This window comes from Microcaecilia unicolor, chromosome 3, assembly GCF_901765095.1.
Source record: "Microcaecilia unicolor chromosome 3, aMicUni1.1, whole genome shotgun sequence".
NCBI lineage: Eukaryota > Metazoa > Chordata > Amphibia > Gymnophiona > Siphonopidae > Microcaecilia > Microcaecilia unicolor.
In genome coordinates, this window is record NC_044033.1 from 239,427,767 (window position 1) to 239,444,447 (window position 16,681).

Here is a 16,681-nt window from a genome sequence, read left to right on the forward strand (position 1 = left end):
GTGGAACTTCATCATATGGACTCACAATTCTACCAAGATCAATTTCTTTCTGTAATTTAATGAAACTGCAAAAGCATTCCTTGCTCTATGCTCTAATGGAGGCCACTCATAAAGTATCTAAAATCCAAATAAAAAAACTCTCAACCAAGACATTTGCAATCTTTTTATTCAGATAACCTGGGCTGGCAGGAAGGAGTCAGAACAAGACAGGAGTAGAATAAACCAGGAGACTAGACCAAGAAAGGCAGAGGTAACAAGATACAATAGACAAGACAAGGACCGGATCCAGATGAGGCATGGAAAGCAAGGCAAAGGAGCAGAACTGAAGACAGACAGGACATGGCAAGACTCGGAACTGAATTAAAACTGGGACCCAAGCAATACAAGACAAAGCAGAACAAGGCAAGAAACAGAACTAGATTAAAATTGGGTCCAGAAAAGGTCAAGACAAGGACACGGCAAGGACTAGATCTGGACAGGACAGGACAGGACAGGACTAGACAAGGCTAGACACAACAGAAGCTGAATCCAGACAAGAAAAGAAAACAAGGCAGAGGGCTAGAACTAAACCCACACAGGAACATGGCAAGACACAATCCACGAACTAACCAACTTCCGCAAACTACTGAAGACTCATCTCTTCGATAAAATTTACTGTAAGGAGCAATACACATGAAGTCCACACTCACTATTCCAGAAATACACCAATACATTCTTTTCTGAACTCTCATCTCCCGTAATCTCATCACACTTAAACCTCACTCACAGAAAATGTTATTTCGAATGTTCTTTTGTTAAGGTTCTATCACCCTACCAATTTCCCGTTGTCTCTTTCCATTGTTCCATTGTTCTTTTCCTTGTCCTATTCCCTAACGACACTTTGACTTTGTCTCGCTTAACTTCTCACAATGTAATCCATAACTGATTGTAACAAATTGCATTTCCATTATTTACAATGTATTGTAAGCCACACTGAGCCCGCAAATAGGTGGGAAAATGTGGGATACAAATGCAATAAAATAAAATAAATAACAAAGCAAGGCAGGTTAAGAATTGGATCCAGACTCACACTCATCAGACAAAACAGGGCAGGAGCTACATAAGTACATAACTATTGCCATATTAGGAAAGACCAAAGGTCCATCAAGCCCAGCATCCTGTTTCCAACAGTGGCCAATCCAGGTCACAAATACCCGGCAAGATCCCAAAAAAGTACAAAACATTTTATACGGCTTATCCCAGAAATAGTGGATTTTCCCCACGTCCATTTAATAATGGTCTATGGACATTTCCTTTAGGAAGCTGTCCAAACCTTTTTTAAACTCTACTAAGCTAACCACCTTTACCACATTCTTTGGCAACGAATTCCAGAGCCCAATTACACGTTGAGTGAAGAAAAGATTTCTCCAATTTGTTTTAAATTTACTACATTGTAGCTTTATCACATGCCCCCTAGTCCTAGTATTTTTGGAAAGCGTAAACAGACGCTTCACATCTACCCGTTCCACTCCACTCATTATTTTATAGACCTCTATCATATCTCCCCTCAGCCGTCTTTTCTCCAAGATGAAGAGCCCTAGCCGCTTTAGCCTGTCCTCAGGGAAGTCGTCCCATCCCCTTTATCATTTTCATCGCCCTTCTCTTTACCTTTTCTAATTCCACTATATCTTTTTTGAGATGCGGCGACCAGAGTTGAACACAATATTCGAGGTGTGGTCGCACCATGGAGCAATACAAAGGCATTATAACATCCTCAATTTTGTTTTACATTCCTTTCCTAATAATATCTAACATTCTATTTGCTTTCTTAGCCGCAGCAGCACACTGCAGCAGCACAGCTGGGCAACATGAACAAACAGAAGCTATACTATAGACAAAGCAGTAGCAAGACTTGGCTTGCCAGGAACAGGAACCAGGAACAGACTAGGCTTGGCAGGATCAGGAATCAGGAACAGACTTAGCTGGGCAGGATCAGGAATCAAGAACAGGTTTAGCTTGACAGGAACAGGAATCAGGAACAGACTTGGCTTGGCATGAGGAACAGACTTAGCTTGGCAGAAACAGGAATCAGGAGGCAGGAACAGAGCTTTGGCTGTAGCAGGAGCCAGGAACAGAGCTTTGGCTATAGCAGGAGCCAGGAATGGAGCTTTGGCTTTAGCAGAAAGCAGAAACAGAGTTTGGCAATAGCAGAAAGCAAGAACAGGATTTAACTGTAGCAAGAGTCAAGAGCAGGGCTAGACTAAAGCAGGAGCCAGAAGTGGAGATGAAAACGGTAACGGAATTCAAACATGCGTGGGATAAACATAAAGGAATCCTGTTCAGAAGGAATGGATCCTCAGGAGCTTAACCGAGATTGGATAGCAGAGCCGGTAGTGGGAGGCGGGGCTGGAGGTTGGGAGGCGGGGATAGTGCTGGGCAGACATATACGGTCTGCCTGAGCCGGTGGTGGGAGGCAGGGATAGTGCTGGGCAGACTTATACAGTCTGTGCCAGAGCCGGTGGTGAGAGGCAGGACTGGAGGTTGGGAGGCAGGGATAGTGCTGGGCAGACTTATACGGTCTGTGCCAGAGCCGGTGGTGGGAGGCGGGACTGGAGGTAGGGAGGCGTGGATAGTGCTGGGCAGACTTATACGCTCTGTGCCAGAGCTGGTGGTGGGAGGCGGGGCTGGTGGTTGGGAGGCGGGGATAGTGCTGGGCAGACTTATACGGTCTGTGCCCTGAAAAGCACAGGTACAAATCAAAGTAGGGTATACACAAAAAGTAGCACACATGACTTGTCTTGTTGGGCAGACTGGATGGACCGTGCAGGTCTTTTTTCTGCCGTCATCTACTATGTAAGTAGAGTCAAACTGTAACAGAAACCAAGAGCAGGGTTTGGCTGTAACAAGAGCCAGGCTTTCAGGAACAAGATTCAGAAGCAAGACATACAGGAACAAGAATTCAGGGACAAGACTCACAGGAACAAAGCCAGGCAGGAATCAAGGCATACAAGAATAAGGCATTTATAAACAAGGTTTGCAAAAGCAAGGCTTTCAGGAACATGGTTCAGGATCAAGGCTTTCAGATACAAGACTCATAGAAACACAAGTATGCAGAGACAAGATTTACACAGAAGTAAAGCTTCAGAAACAGGTGCACAGAAGCAAGACTTTCAGGTACAAGACTCAGGTAAGCAGGAACAAGAATACACAGGACTAAAGCTTCAGGATCAAGACTCACAGGAACAAAGCTAGGCAGGAATCAAGGAATGCAGGAATAAAGTCAAGCAGGAATTGTATCTAAACAGGGAACACAAAGAAAAGGTTTAGAGACCTCTTGCAAAGGCAAAGCGTCAGGGTTGCCAGGTTTAAAAAAATTTTCCCCGCCCAAAACCAGCCCCAAACCAGTCCCAAACCGCACAAAATCAAACCCCGCCCCGGACGTCATTAACCCCGCCTCCAATGACGTCATTAACCCCGCCTCCAACGACGTCATTAACACTCTCTGACGTCGCCTCCGCTCCGAGTCCGACCATGGGTGGCCCTGCCTGCGTCGATTTAAACCCTGCGGGTAAGATCGCATGGAGAACAACAGAAACACGCCGGGTGCTGGGGCACAAAGCGGTGGCAGGGGAAGGTGGGATGAGGCAGGCTGCCGGGATGGAAACAGGTTCTAGTGCTGGCAATTGTGAGGGCAAAGGAGCCAGTCCAAGTGCTGCCTGCGCGCAGTCTCCCACCCCCGTATTGTCAATGCAATCCACAGCACTTACTTCTGTCCAGTCCTGCTGCCTTCCACTCCATGTCCTCCACCACCCCGTAGTTTTTGGTCGCTTTTTCCGTTTCCATGCTGGCCGAGAGAGGGATTTCTTTAGCTCTTGGCTCCTGACCAGACTGGGGGAGCCATTCACTCCATCGGCCATGGCGCGCACCTTTCTCGGCTCAGCCTCAAGCGGCCAGGTCTTAGCTGCTCAGCGCGCCGCCTGGCCCGCCAAGAAAGAAGGAGCAGCAGGAGAGAGGAGAGTGAAAGGGGGGAGGGGGAAATGTTGCTGCAGGCTTTTAAATGAAGCCTGCAGCCCGCCTCTCGCCCCTCCCGCTAGGCTTCTAATTGGTCCATGATTAGTTTTCATCCAAATTGGACCAATTATACTGCGGGAATCCGCAGCCGCGGGAAAACAGCCCAATCCCGCAGTGCGGCCACGGGAAAACCGCCCAATTCCCGCAACCCGCAGACAAAGGTGAAAACCCGCCCAATTGGGCGGGAAAACCGCCCACCTGGCAACTTTGCAAAGCGTAAAAGTTCCAAGGTGCATTATAAAGGACTTTGCTGATGATGTCACAACTTGGAATGAGGCTTGAATAGACTGCAGTGAGGCTTGGATAACAGGGAAACCAGAGCGAGGCTTGGATGCAGGAACACCAGGCAGCAGATGCATCAGTGCAGGGACAAGACAGTTCAGAGAAGCCACAGAGCCAAATCACTGGAAAAAGGGTGAGTCTGGACGCAGGGGCACGGCCACAACCATGACATGGTTCACAGTCATTTCTTTTCAACAAAACAGACAGCCTTTTACCTCTATAACAAAGGAGGCCTCAATGCACATCAAAAAGATGCGCTGATGCTAGTTTAGGCCCCTTTTTACCACAGCTAACTAAAGGGGTCCCTTAAAAATGAAATTAACTTTAAAAAAAGCTGCACTAATGCTTTGTGAATCTGCTCCCTTTAATCCAGACCCTCTGCACCACTTTAACCATCCTTAGATCCTACGAAAACCACCAGTGCCTGACTCTCTGTTCCCTTGTATCACCATGCCATGCAGCATGACTGCTAGTGTTATTGTTGCAGGAATTACCACTATTGTTAGCAGGATCTGTGGTACTTCAGGAGTCAAACACCACACACCAGAATGAGAGAGAAATCTTCTTTATTTGCCAGCAAACAAAGTAGGACATCAGCTCTAGCTCTCTTCTTCTCTTTCTCAGCTCTCTGTGTCTTGTGGCTTCTGTCTCCGCTCCTTCTCTTCTTCTGACGTAAGCTGCTTCTGCTCTCAGTTATATAGGGTCTTACACCTCTCTAGCCCCCCTTTCTCACCAGATGGTAAAGAATAGGTTGATTACCCTGTCTTGAACTAATTATCTCTATACATTTATTAAAAATATCAGTTACATAGGTTTGATATTTCCTAAACTGACCTATGACCTGGGGCCTCTCACACTAGACAATGTGGCACCTATCTCTTGCATTTTATTATTATTATTAAATTCTTAGGTTTCCAGCTAACTTCATACTAACTGCTAACTGGACTCTGGTATTCATTAAGGGGTCAAGGGCCAGTCTTGTTTAATGGCACACAGACATTTATTACTTTCAGGACCAGTCCTATACTTAGCTATAATTAATCAAGGAGAAAAGAGTTGACTTTCCCTGACCTCTTTCACCTATTAGCTTCCTACACAGAACTCGCTAGGACTGTGGATAATTCAAACCAGATGATGACCTCTTTAAACTGCAGACAAAGCTCACTTGAAAAGTCAGCCACTAGATTTAAAAGATATTCTACATACAAATAGAACTTATTAATTACACAGAATAAAACATATTCTAAAATAAGCAGAAATCAGAATTCCTTATAAGACAAAATCTAACTCACCTAGAATTATTTAAACTATCTCCTTCTAACCAGCATTAGCCTAATCCTTTAAAATGCCTGCAATATGCCTTGCTTATAATGGTATCCAGATGTGGTAAATAATTACTTCTCTCTGACCTTTCTAACCTCTAGTCTAGCAAAAGCTAAACTTCTGAGCAAATTAAACCCAGATGGCATTCCTTCACTTTACAGGACTGAAAAGTTAAAATTAATATGATTTCTTTGCCCAAGCTGCCTCATTATTGCCATAGCAGCATTGCAGGCCTAGCTGGCAGAAGAGTAGAATAAGTGGAGGAGTGGCCTAGTGGTTAGAGTGGTGGACTTTGGCCCTGGGGAACTGGGTTCAATTCCCACTGCAGGCACAGACAGTTCCTTGTGACTCTGGGCAAGTCACTTAACTCTCCATTGCCCCAGGTACAAATAAGTACCTGTATATAATATGTAAGCCACATTGAACCTGCTATGAGTGGGAAAGTGTGGGGTACAAATGTAATAAAAAAAATGGCTGATTATATTTTGCAATTGCTGGAAGAGAGGGTTATCACATGGGGTTAGCAGTTAAATAGCTAATCTTACAAAGTTCTACAGGAGAGAGAGAGACAGGATCACAAAGATCTGGCATTCCCCTATGTTTCCTTTACGGATGGGAGGGAACAGGGATAATTGTAGTGCTGGGATGTCAGCCCATGCATCTCTACACTCACCAGAATTTATCAATCAGTCCCGATGGAGGGTACTCTGTGTAGATTTAGGCTTTCTATTACAATATCTAAGCCTGATTGATTAAGAATCTTGCACTGACAATATGACCATTTTAACCGGTGGTGTGCTGGTAAATGTTTAACAACAGGCTCTCTCCCTGGTCCCCCTCTGCGCCCCCCCCCAAATTGCAGAGCTGGCTATGGCCGGGGAGAGAGCCTGGGGGGTGTGGCAATGCATTCCTCCAGGAAAAAAAATTAAATGATCCCAGGTTCCAATCTAATTCATGTTTAATGTGCGATAAAATGCCATAAATAAATAAATATAAACTTTTAATGTTGACCACCTGATTCTCAAAGTGAACATATTCCAAACACTATAATGAAAATAAAATGATTTTTTTTATACCTTTGTTGTCTAGTGACTGTTTTTCTGATCATGCTGGCCCAGTATCCGATTCTGCTGCTATCTGTCCTCTTAACTCCGTTTCCAGGGCTTCCTTTCCATTTATTTCTTTCCTTTTCTCCTTTCTTCTTCATTTCTGGTCCTCAGCTTCTGCCTATTTTCTTCATCCATGTACAGTTTTTCTCCTCTCTTCCTTTTCCCTCATCTCATCTCCTTCCTCACTCTTCTCTACCCTCCATCCATGTCCAGCATTTCTTCTCTCTCCCCTCCTCTCCCCTGCCCTGCATGCACCCAGATGTCCAGCAGTGACCCTCCTCTCCCCTGCCCTGCATGCACCCATACCCAGCGACCCTCCTCTGCCCTGCCCTGCACCCATGTCCAGCAGTGACCCTCCTCTCCCCTGCCCTGCACGCATACCCAGCGACCCCCTCCATCCACCCATGCCCAGCAGCGACTCCCTTTTCCCCCCTGCCATCCCCTCCCGAGTTGTTTGGCGAACTTTTCTCCTCCCTCCCTCCCTCCCTCCCGATCTGGTCCCTCACCGCCCGCTTGTTCTTTGAATTCTTCGGGGCAGGCAGTCTTGCCTGCCCGCTTCCAGCGCTGACTGTCCCCCGCTGCCGATTTGCGCTTCAAAATGGCCGCCGAGACTTCAGCAGAAGTCTCGCGAGGCCACCTCTGAAAGTCTTGGCGGCCATTTTTAAAGCGTGAACCGGCAGCGGGGGACAGTCAGCGCTGGAAGCGGGCAGGCAAGATTGCCTGCCTCGAAGAATTCAAAAAACAAGCGGGCGGTGAGGCGGATCCGGAGGGAGGGAGGAGGGAAGAAGGAGAGCCAGAGCCAGCTCGCAATTTTCAACAACTGGCTCGCAAGCCGGAAGAAAATTTAACAACCGGCTCTTGCGAGCCGGTGTGAGCCGGCTCCAGCACACCACTGATTTTAACTCAATTATACCCCCTGGACTGACTGGAATTTGAACAGCTAATGTTTGGCGCATATTGAAGATTAACTAGCAATTTTCAAACGCTTTGGTCTTTCTAGCTAAGTCTTTACTTAGAGGGGCATAATCGAACGAAAACGTCTATCTCCATGGGCGTTTATCTCCGAGAATTGGTCTGTGAAGGGGTAGGCCGAACCGTATTAAAAAAAAAAAATAGACGTCCATGTTTTATTTGACAATTTGTGAGCTGGGCGTTTTTGCTTTTCAGCGATAATGGAAAATGAAAGCGCCCGGCTCAAAAACGAATAAATCCAAGGCATTTGTTCGTGGGAGGGGCCAGGATTCGTAGTGCACTGGTCCCCCTCACATGTCAGGACACCAACCGGGCACCCTAGGGGGCACTTTTACAAAAACAATAAAAAAGGTAAAAGAGCTCCCAAATCCCCCTCAAAACCCACTGCCCACAAGTCTACACCATTACTATAGCCCTAAGGGGTGAAGGGGGGCACCTACATGTGGGTACAGTGGGTTTTGGGGGGGTTGGACGACTAAGCATTAAGCAGCACAATTATAACAGGTAGGGGGGGAAGGGCCTGGGTCCACCTGCCTGAAGTCCACTGCACCCCCTAACAACTGCTCCAGGGACCTGCATACTGCTGCCAGGGAGGTGGGTATGACATTTGAGGGTGAAAATAAAAAGTTGTGAAACATCATTTTTTGTGGTGGGAGGGGGTTAGTGACCAATGGGGGAGTCAGGGGAGGTCATCCCCGATTCCCTCTGGTGGTAATCTGGTCATTTAGGGCAGTTTTTGGGGCCTTATTCGTGAAAAAACAGGGTCCAGGAAAAGTGCCCTAAATTCTAGCTACAAACGCATACTTTTTTCCCATTATCGGCGAAAGGCGCCCATCTCTGTTCGGGTGATAACCATGCCCCAGTCCCGCCTTCACCACGCATCCGACACGCCCCCGTCAACTTTGCACGCTTCCGCGATGGAGTGCAGTTGAAAACGTCCAAGTTCGGCTTTCGATTATACCGCGTTATTCGTTTTTGTGAGATAAACGTCCATCTCCCGATTTAGGTCGGAACTTGGGCGTTTTTCTCGTTCGATTATAAGCAGGTTAGTCAACTAAATCAGTTTGAAAACTGGCCTTCTCCTGTCTAATCTAGTCTCTTTTTGACCCTAATATCCTCTTTCAGAATTGTTGTTATTCTCAATTTTCTCTGAACATAAATATTCATACCTTTATCAATTCAAAACCTATTTGCAAGGTCTACAGCTTTATTATTTCTGCTTCTTTTAAAATTGAGATAATCCAGTTGCACAGCTGCAGTTAACAACATGCATGATGCAACATGATCCAGTGCCTTTCCTCATTTTTCTAATCTTTCTTAAATCTGACCTGGGTGAATGAACTCTCCCATACAATTGCCTTCTCATTGATGATGAAATCTTGTCCTTGGGAAGCATAAGGATTATAACTTCCAACAATTTCATGATGCACTGCTCCATTGGGAAGATACAACAGGTTTATAATATTGTAGCCAGTGTTCAGGTCTCTATTCTCATCAAAAAAGATCTCTTCATCCAGATTGTTCTTAAAGATGACGTTCTTCAGATAATGATGAAGCTAAAAATGATAATTTCAATAGTGAACTTATCTGTCAAGTTAACTGCCAAGTTCAAACATACTTCTGCTCATATATATGGAGGGGCATAATCGAAAGGGATGTCCAAGTTTTCATGAGGACGTCCTTGCAGAACATACCCAACCAGGGGCGGGGAAACCCATATTTTTGAAACAAGATGGATGTCCATCTTTTGTTTCGATAATACGGTCAGGGATGTCCAAATCCTGAAATTTGGTCGTCCCCAGACTTGGTTGTTTTTGATTTTTGGCAATAATCGAAACCAAGGACATCCATCTCGGAAACGACCAAATGCAAGCCATTTGGTCATGGGAGGAGCCAGAATTCGTAGTACACTGGTTCCCCTGACATTCCAGGACACCAACCAGGCACCCTAGGGGGCACTGCAGTGAACTTCATAAATTGCTTCCCAGGTACATAGCTTCCTTACCTTGTGTGCTGAGCCCCCCAAATGTACACCAGTACCATAGCCCTTATGGGTGAAGGGGGGCACCTAGATGTGGGTACAGTGGGTTTGTGGTGGGTTTTGGAAGACTCGCTGTTTCCTCCACAAACATAACAGGTAGGGGGGGATGGGGATGGCTCCGCCTGCCTGAAGTGCACTGCACCCACTAAAACTGATCCAGGGACCTGCATACTGCTGTGATGGACCTGAGTATGACATCTGAGGCTGGCATAGAGGCTGACAATCAATATTTTTAAAGATGTTTTTTGAGGGTGGGAGGGGGTTAGTGACCACTGGGGGAGTAACGGGAGGTCTTCCCTGATTTTCTCCGGTGGTCATCTTGTCAATTTGAGCACCTTTTTGTGGCTTAGTCGTAAGAAAAACACAACCAGGTAAAGTCATCCAAGTGTTCGTCGGGGGCATCCTTGTTTTGTCCATTATGGGTTGAGGATGTCCAAGTGTTAGGCACACCCAAGTCCCGCCTTCGCTACGCCTCCGACATGCCCCTGTGAACTTTGGCCGTCCCTACAACGGAAAGCAGTTGGGGATGTCCAAAATCGGCTTTCGATTATACCGATTTGGACGACCCTGTGAGAAGGACGCCCATCTTCCGATTTGTGTCGAAAGATGGGCGTCCTCTTTCGAAAATGAGCCTGATAGTCTACCAGATTTTAGAGACTGGATGTAGTTCTCTAGGTATTGGACCCTTTCCAAGAGCCATAAGACACCTAGAGGTATTGTCGTAGGATATGGTTTGTGCCAAGTAGTGCTGTTTTTTTGAAGTCGACATCTGGAAATTTTATTGGGGAAGGCAATCACAGTCCTCGAGATCCACAATCCAGTCAGGTTTTCAAGTTTTCCACAATGAATATGCAAGGGATTGATTTACATGTACTGCTTCCACTATATGCATATTCATTGTGGAAATCCTGAAAACTCGACTGGGTTGTGGACCTTGAGGACTGTGGTTTCCCACCCCTGGCCTACTGTGTTTAGATAGTAGTACAGGTTACTGGGGATTGCACCAAAGGTGTTGATTACTACTGGCATTACTGCTTTTTTTTCTTTACAGACATTTCTCTTTAACTCTACTTTCACCTGCAGTTTACTAGTTAATGATTCACACCTGCTTATTCTTATCTTAAAACAACTATTAAATTATGTTTAATGTGTGTCAGATGTTTGTCCATTTGTATCCTAAAACCCCTTATCACATATTATACCAGACTGAATAGTAATTGAAAAAAAGACAAAACATAAAAAGAAGTGCCAAGAACCTTCAGAAATGGGACAAGTCCTTTTATTCCACACTTTATGTCAAAAACTCAATCTTGTACATCAATGACCCAACACAGGCCCTGTTTTGGTGTACAGCGCCTGCTTCAGGGGTCCTTAGAAGTCACAAATCCCTTGTGAACATATCCAAGTTCAAGGCAAGAAGTAGGACCTTGTCCAAGCACTATTCTGACAATTCCAGAAAGTCGGGTCATTGATGTACAAGATTGAGTTTTTGACATACAAGGTCAATCTATGTGTGGAATAAAAGGACTTGATCCACTTTTTAATACTTTGTTTTCTGTTTTGGATTATGGTTTGTGCTTTGGACCCTCTCTGTTCTGTTTCTTGAAAAAAAAAAGGACAAGAAGGTGTGAATCACTGGCCTATCAATACCAGGTGACAGTATGATTATCATTATGAAAATATAGAAAAATATATAGAGAGAGCTATACTAGAATCAGATATTTAAAATCTGATTTCTGATACATGCTTATTTATATTTCATAGTCTGAAAAACTGGAGATAACTAAAGAAATAGAAGAACAGAGAAATGGGAAAGAAAGAGAGGGACAAAAGCTAGTGATACCTAGGGTGATTGTCAAAGCAATTTGCCAGGATAAATAGAGGGGCATTTTCAATACGACATCTAAATCTGACTTTGGACATTTTGCTGAAAACATCCAAAAATCAAGTAATAAAAATTACCATTTACAAACCAAAAAAACCTTCTTTTTTCTTTGAAAATGACCATTTTCTAGATGATGTTGTTCATATTACATCTATCTTTTTTGGACCATTAAAAAAAAAATCAAATTAAAACTGCACAAAATCAAGCCATTGGGACATAGGAGAAGTCAGCTTTCCTAGAAGACTGGCCACACAGTCTTCCCAGCAGAGCAGTGGGGCACACAAGGGGGCACTGCATAGACTTCACATAAAAGGTCCTAGGTACACATCTCATCATTACCCCCCTTTTATTGTATGATGAGCCCTTCAAAACCCACAAAAAAACTTACTGTACCCAACTATAAACCACTACAATAGCTTTTATGACCGCAGTAGGTTTTGAGGGGTTTTGGGGATGCTGACACTTTCCACTACACGTAATAGTTAGAGTGGATTATGGGAGTCATCTTCTCTATAGTTCACTGTCCTCACCAGTAGGCTATTCCAGGAACCTGCTTGCTGCTCTAATAGGACTGGCCATAACATCTGAAGCTGTCATAGGGGCTGTTATGTACTGTTGACATGGCCTGGTTTCGTGAGACTTCTTGAGAGAAGAGGCTTGCTTCTCCATATTCATATCCCATTTTTTTGAGATGCGATAGTGAATATAGAGAAGCAAGCCTCTTCCCTGAAGAAGTCTAACGAAACCTGGCCATGTCAAATTCTTGAGAAATCTGAAGATCCCCGGATAATAAAAATAATGTTTATATGTCTATCAACAGGAATTGTGATGAAAATTTGATATATTTATATGAATACTTTGTGATTATATTTAGGCACGGGGCTCCCTCATTCTATAGGTACCTTCATAACTAAACGTCACGCAGGTATCTGCCCATGATCCTCCCATTTCCACACCCCCTTTTCTGACTCATGTGTAAAATTTGGATGCAGATCCCATGCTTAAATGTACGTGTGTACATGTTAATTGAAACTTATTTGAACACACATTTTTTTAGCACTTAATATAGAATTAGGGGGTATATGTGGCAAAAAGGTGAAAAGAATAACATTAGCCATGCTTTGTAGGCTTTCCCCAATTCTTTCCCCACATCTATAGCTATTCTTCTTGAAAAGGATCTTATCATGAAAAATACTCTGTGATCATGTGGATTAAGTGTCTCTCTGGGATCATAGAGTCTCCATTGCACTCGGCCTCCTTTTCCTCAAAGGCTTTCACATTTTGCTTTGTCTCACTTTCTCTTTCTTCTGAACAACACAACATAACAAATGATGTTACCTTCCATGGCAAATAATCAGATAATTTCCACATTTCTCTGCTCCTTGTGGTGTTGTTTCTAGAGCCAGACATGAGCATGTCATTCAGTGCGTGTGCCAGGGCATACACAGCGTTATACACACTATTGCTGTTCCCAAAGTAGTCGATGTTACAGGGTAGAATTTGTGACAAGTTTACATCAGAACTGCAGGATCTTTTGATGTATTTCGGACACTGGCTGTCACACAGGCCCGTCCACCACATCTTAGTGTGATCATCACTTGGAAGCAGGGTAAAGTTCACCTCCTGGATAAATTTTGCAAAGCTTGGGATCTTCTTCTTTACAATTGAAAATGACAAGGTGTTGTTCATTATATAAGTTGCATCTTCAGCTTTAAAGGGCAAATTCAGTTCAGTTTTGGTGATCCAGACCATCCGAAAGATCAACATAGAAATGAGTAGATAGAATTTATTTTCTGCGTTAGCATATAGAATGATCACATTAACTGATGACTTGTAGATTTTGGATTCTATTTGAAATATTTCCTCTGTTATCATGGAATTGTTCACATTGAAGGTTTCTATGAATGCAATGCAGCCACCATTCTGCTCAATCCCTTCTTTCAGGATCTGAATTGCCCTGAGGCTGCTATAATCATTGGATGAAATGATACCAACCCAGGTCCAGCCAAAATGCTTCAGTAACCTGATAATCCCAGCACAGAGATGCAGTTCATTGGGGACAGTCCGGTATAAAAAAGGAAACTTAACTGTGTCACTCATTAGAAGACTCTGTGACATGAAACTGATCTGTTCAAAAATAGTAACAGCAATTAGTACATCATCATCTTTACTACAGTGAGATCACATCTTAAATAACTACTACAAACATTTAAGCTCCTACATTTTGGTGATTTTTCAGCAGAAAACTTAGGATTCTATTGGGCTCATTTTCGAAAGAGGACGTCCATCTTTCGACATAAAACGGAAGATGGACGTCCTTCTCCCAGTGTCGTCCATATCGGTACAATTGAAACCCGATTTGGAACGTCACCAACTGCAGTCCGTTGCAAGGATGTCCAAAGTTCAAGGGGGAGTGTCAGAGGCATAGCGAGGGCAGGACTTGGGCTTACCTAACACTTGGACATCTTTGACCCATAATCGAAAAAAACAAGGACATCCCTGACGAACACTTGGACATTTTCACCCGGTCGTGTTTTTCTTATGAATAAGGCACAAAAAGGTGCCCAAAATGACCATATGACCACCTGAGAGAATAGGGGATGACCTCCCATTACTCCCTCAGTGGTCATTAACCCCCTCCCACCCTTAAAAAACATCTTTAAAAATATGTCATGCCACCTTCTATGCCAGCCTCAGATGTCATACTCAGGTCTATGACAGCGCATGCAGATCCCTGGAGCAGTTTTAGTGGGTACTGCAGTGCACTTCAGACAGGCAGACCCAGGCCCATCCCCCCTAACTGTTACATTTGTGGAGGAAACAGCGAGCCCTCCAAAATCCACCACAAACCCACTGTACCCACATCTAGGTGCCCCTCTTCACTGGTAAGGACTATGGTAGTAGTGTACAGTTGGGGGTAGTGGGTTTGGGGGGGGAGGGTTGGGGGGGGCTCAATACACAAGGTAAGGGAGTTATGTACCTGGGAGCAATTTATGAAGTCCACTGCAGTGTCCCCTAGGGTGCCTGGTTGGTGTCCTGGCATGTCAGGGGCACCAGTGCACTACAAATGCTGGCTCCTCCCACAACCAAATGGCTTGCATTTTGACATGTGACGTCTTTGGTTTCGAAAATCGCTGAAAATCAGAAGCGTCCATTTCTAGGGATGTCCAAATCTAGGGACATCCAAATTTAAGGATTTGGACGTCCCTGACGGTATTTTTGAAATGAAAGATGGACGTCCATCTTGTTTCAAAAATATGGGTTTCTCAGCCCCTGGATTGGGACTTTTGCAAGGACATCCAAATCGCAACTTGGACGTCCCTTTGGAAAATGCCCCTCTATGTTTCACTAAAAATAGGTTAAAATGTTAGGAACCTTAAATAAGGGAGAACCTGTGAGACCAATTTATCCACTGCCTTCTGACATCAGGCATTGAGGTGATTGCCTGTTCCAGCTTGTCCGGTGTGGGGTCCTACATCCTGATTAAATGATAACATCCTTGCTGTGGCCCGTAGCCCGTGGTTCATAACGGTTGGCATGCACCAAAGGGGCGTGACCAAAGTGGCAGGTCTCACACCTTTGTAGCCCCTTCAGAGCCTGGGAGGAACAAGAAGCATGTCACTCTGCTCCCCTCCAAGGGAAAATGGAAAGGGGGCAAAGACAGGACTCTACAATCTGTTGCTAAAAAGGGACCTATGGAGCAGCACATTAAAGTTGCAATGCCGGCTTTACCTTCAAAGTCTATGAGTTTGCCTTTTTCTCCCAATGTCTCCCTTTCTTTTAGGGTCCGAACTCCACCATCAAAACCTGCTGTTTTGTAAAAGTCGGCTAATGTTCTTAGAGGACAGGATGCTGCAGACCTTACGGGTTTGACCCCCACAAGGAGTCCCTTCTCTCAATTCCTCAATTTCTGGTAAGGGGATTGGACAGACTGCCCAAATTAAGATACCTCCATCAGTTTCTTTTTTAGTGTCTACTCCTATTTCCTCTGTTGAGACAAATCAACAGGACGTTTCATTAAAAGATTTGCTGGAAGCAATTAATAAAATGCATAAATCACTGCAGGAAAATGTATCTTCCTTTGTGAAGTTTACAGAGGAAACTGTTGTGAAATTTAATGTCCATGAGTCTACACTTATATTTGAACAACGGTTAGACAAGATGGAATCTCAGATGACTTCTGCTCAATCAGCTGTTTTTGCTATTACCAATCATTGTCTAGCCATTCATTTACAAATGGAGTCCTTGGAGAACATGTCTAGGGCCCTAAATTTACAGTTTTTAAATTTGTGTTACACATTTTTTGGCTCCCTTAGAACTTCATAAAATGTATTTAATTCAAAAATGCCCAGATAGTTTAGATTTGTCTAGGTATCTTGAGTCTTCTCAGGAACCTATTACTTAAAAGAGCTGCTTTGTTGGTATCTTTCCAGAAAGAACATAAATTTGTAATTATGAAAGTTTATTTTTCAAAACAGAATGCTCCATTCTTTTGGCAGTGTTATGATTGTGGTCAGAACCCCTCACAAACTTACCTTTTTCCTGGGGGTCAGCTTCTTAGCTGGCTTCTGTTTCTTTTGTCTGTCTTTTCTGAGCTAGCTCTCTCTCTCTATGCTGGCAGCTTCCAGCAGCATGACTCTAATTGTTTCACTTTACTACAGCTGTGTGTGTGGACTGAGTTAGCTCTACCTCTCTTTGGGTGTACTGGCTTCAAGTGCTTCACGGTGCTGCATTGGTGTGGGTTGGGCCTCTCTGGGTTTCTGTGTGCTGTATGCCTGGATCTAGGGAGTGTGACATCATCTGGGAGGGCCTTGATAAGGAAGTGGTGTTCTTTCCTTCAGGGCCTTTGCAACGTTTGCTTTAGGTAGGGTGGTGCAGTGTGCACTTCTGACTTTGTGTCTAGTTTCCCTGCTTGCTTTTGCTAAAGGTCCAGGTTAGTGTTAGTGCAGTGTGCACTGGTGACTGTGTGTTTAGCTTTCCTGCTTTTCCCTTGTGGTTCCCCTGCTTTTCCCTCTTGGT

General features: G+C 44.4%; 1 protein-coding gene across 1 annotated transcript in view; it reads right to left on the reverse strand.

Moving 5' to 3' along the window:
• The window catches only part of LOC115464482 (vomeronasal type-2 receptor 26-like), a 70,197-nt gene that overhangs the window by 34,604 nt on the left and 18,912 nt on the right, over positions 1 to 16,681 (reverse strand). The window contains exons 4-5 of the mRNA XM_030194856.1: positions 13,001 to 13,789; positions 9,065 to 9,292 (exon numbers count right to left, since the gene is read on the reverse strand). Coding sequence (XP_030050716.1) covers positions 9,065 to 9,292; positions 13,001 to 13,789 — 1,017 coding nt within the window. The remainder of the gene's footprint in view (positions 1 to 9,064; positions 9,293 to 13,000; positions 13,790 to 16,681) is intronic.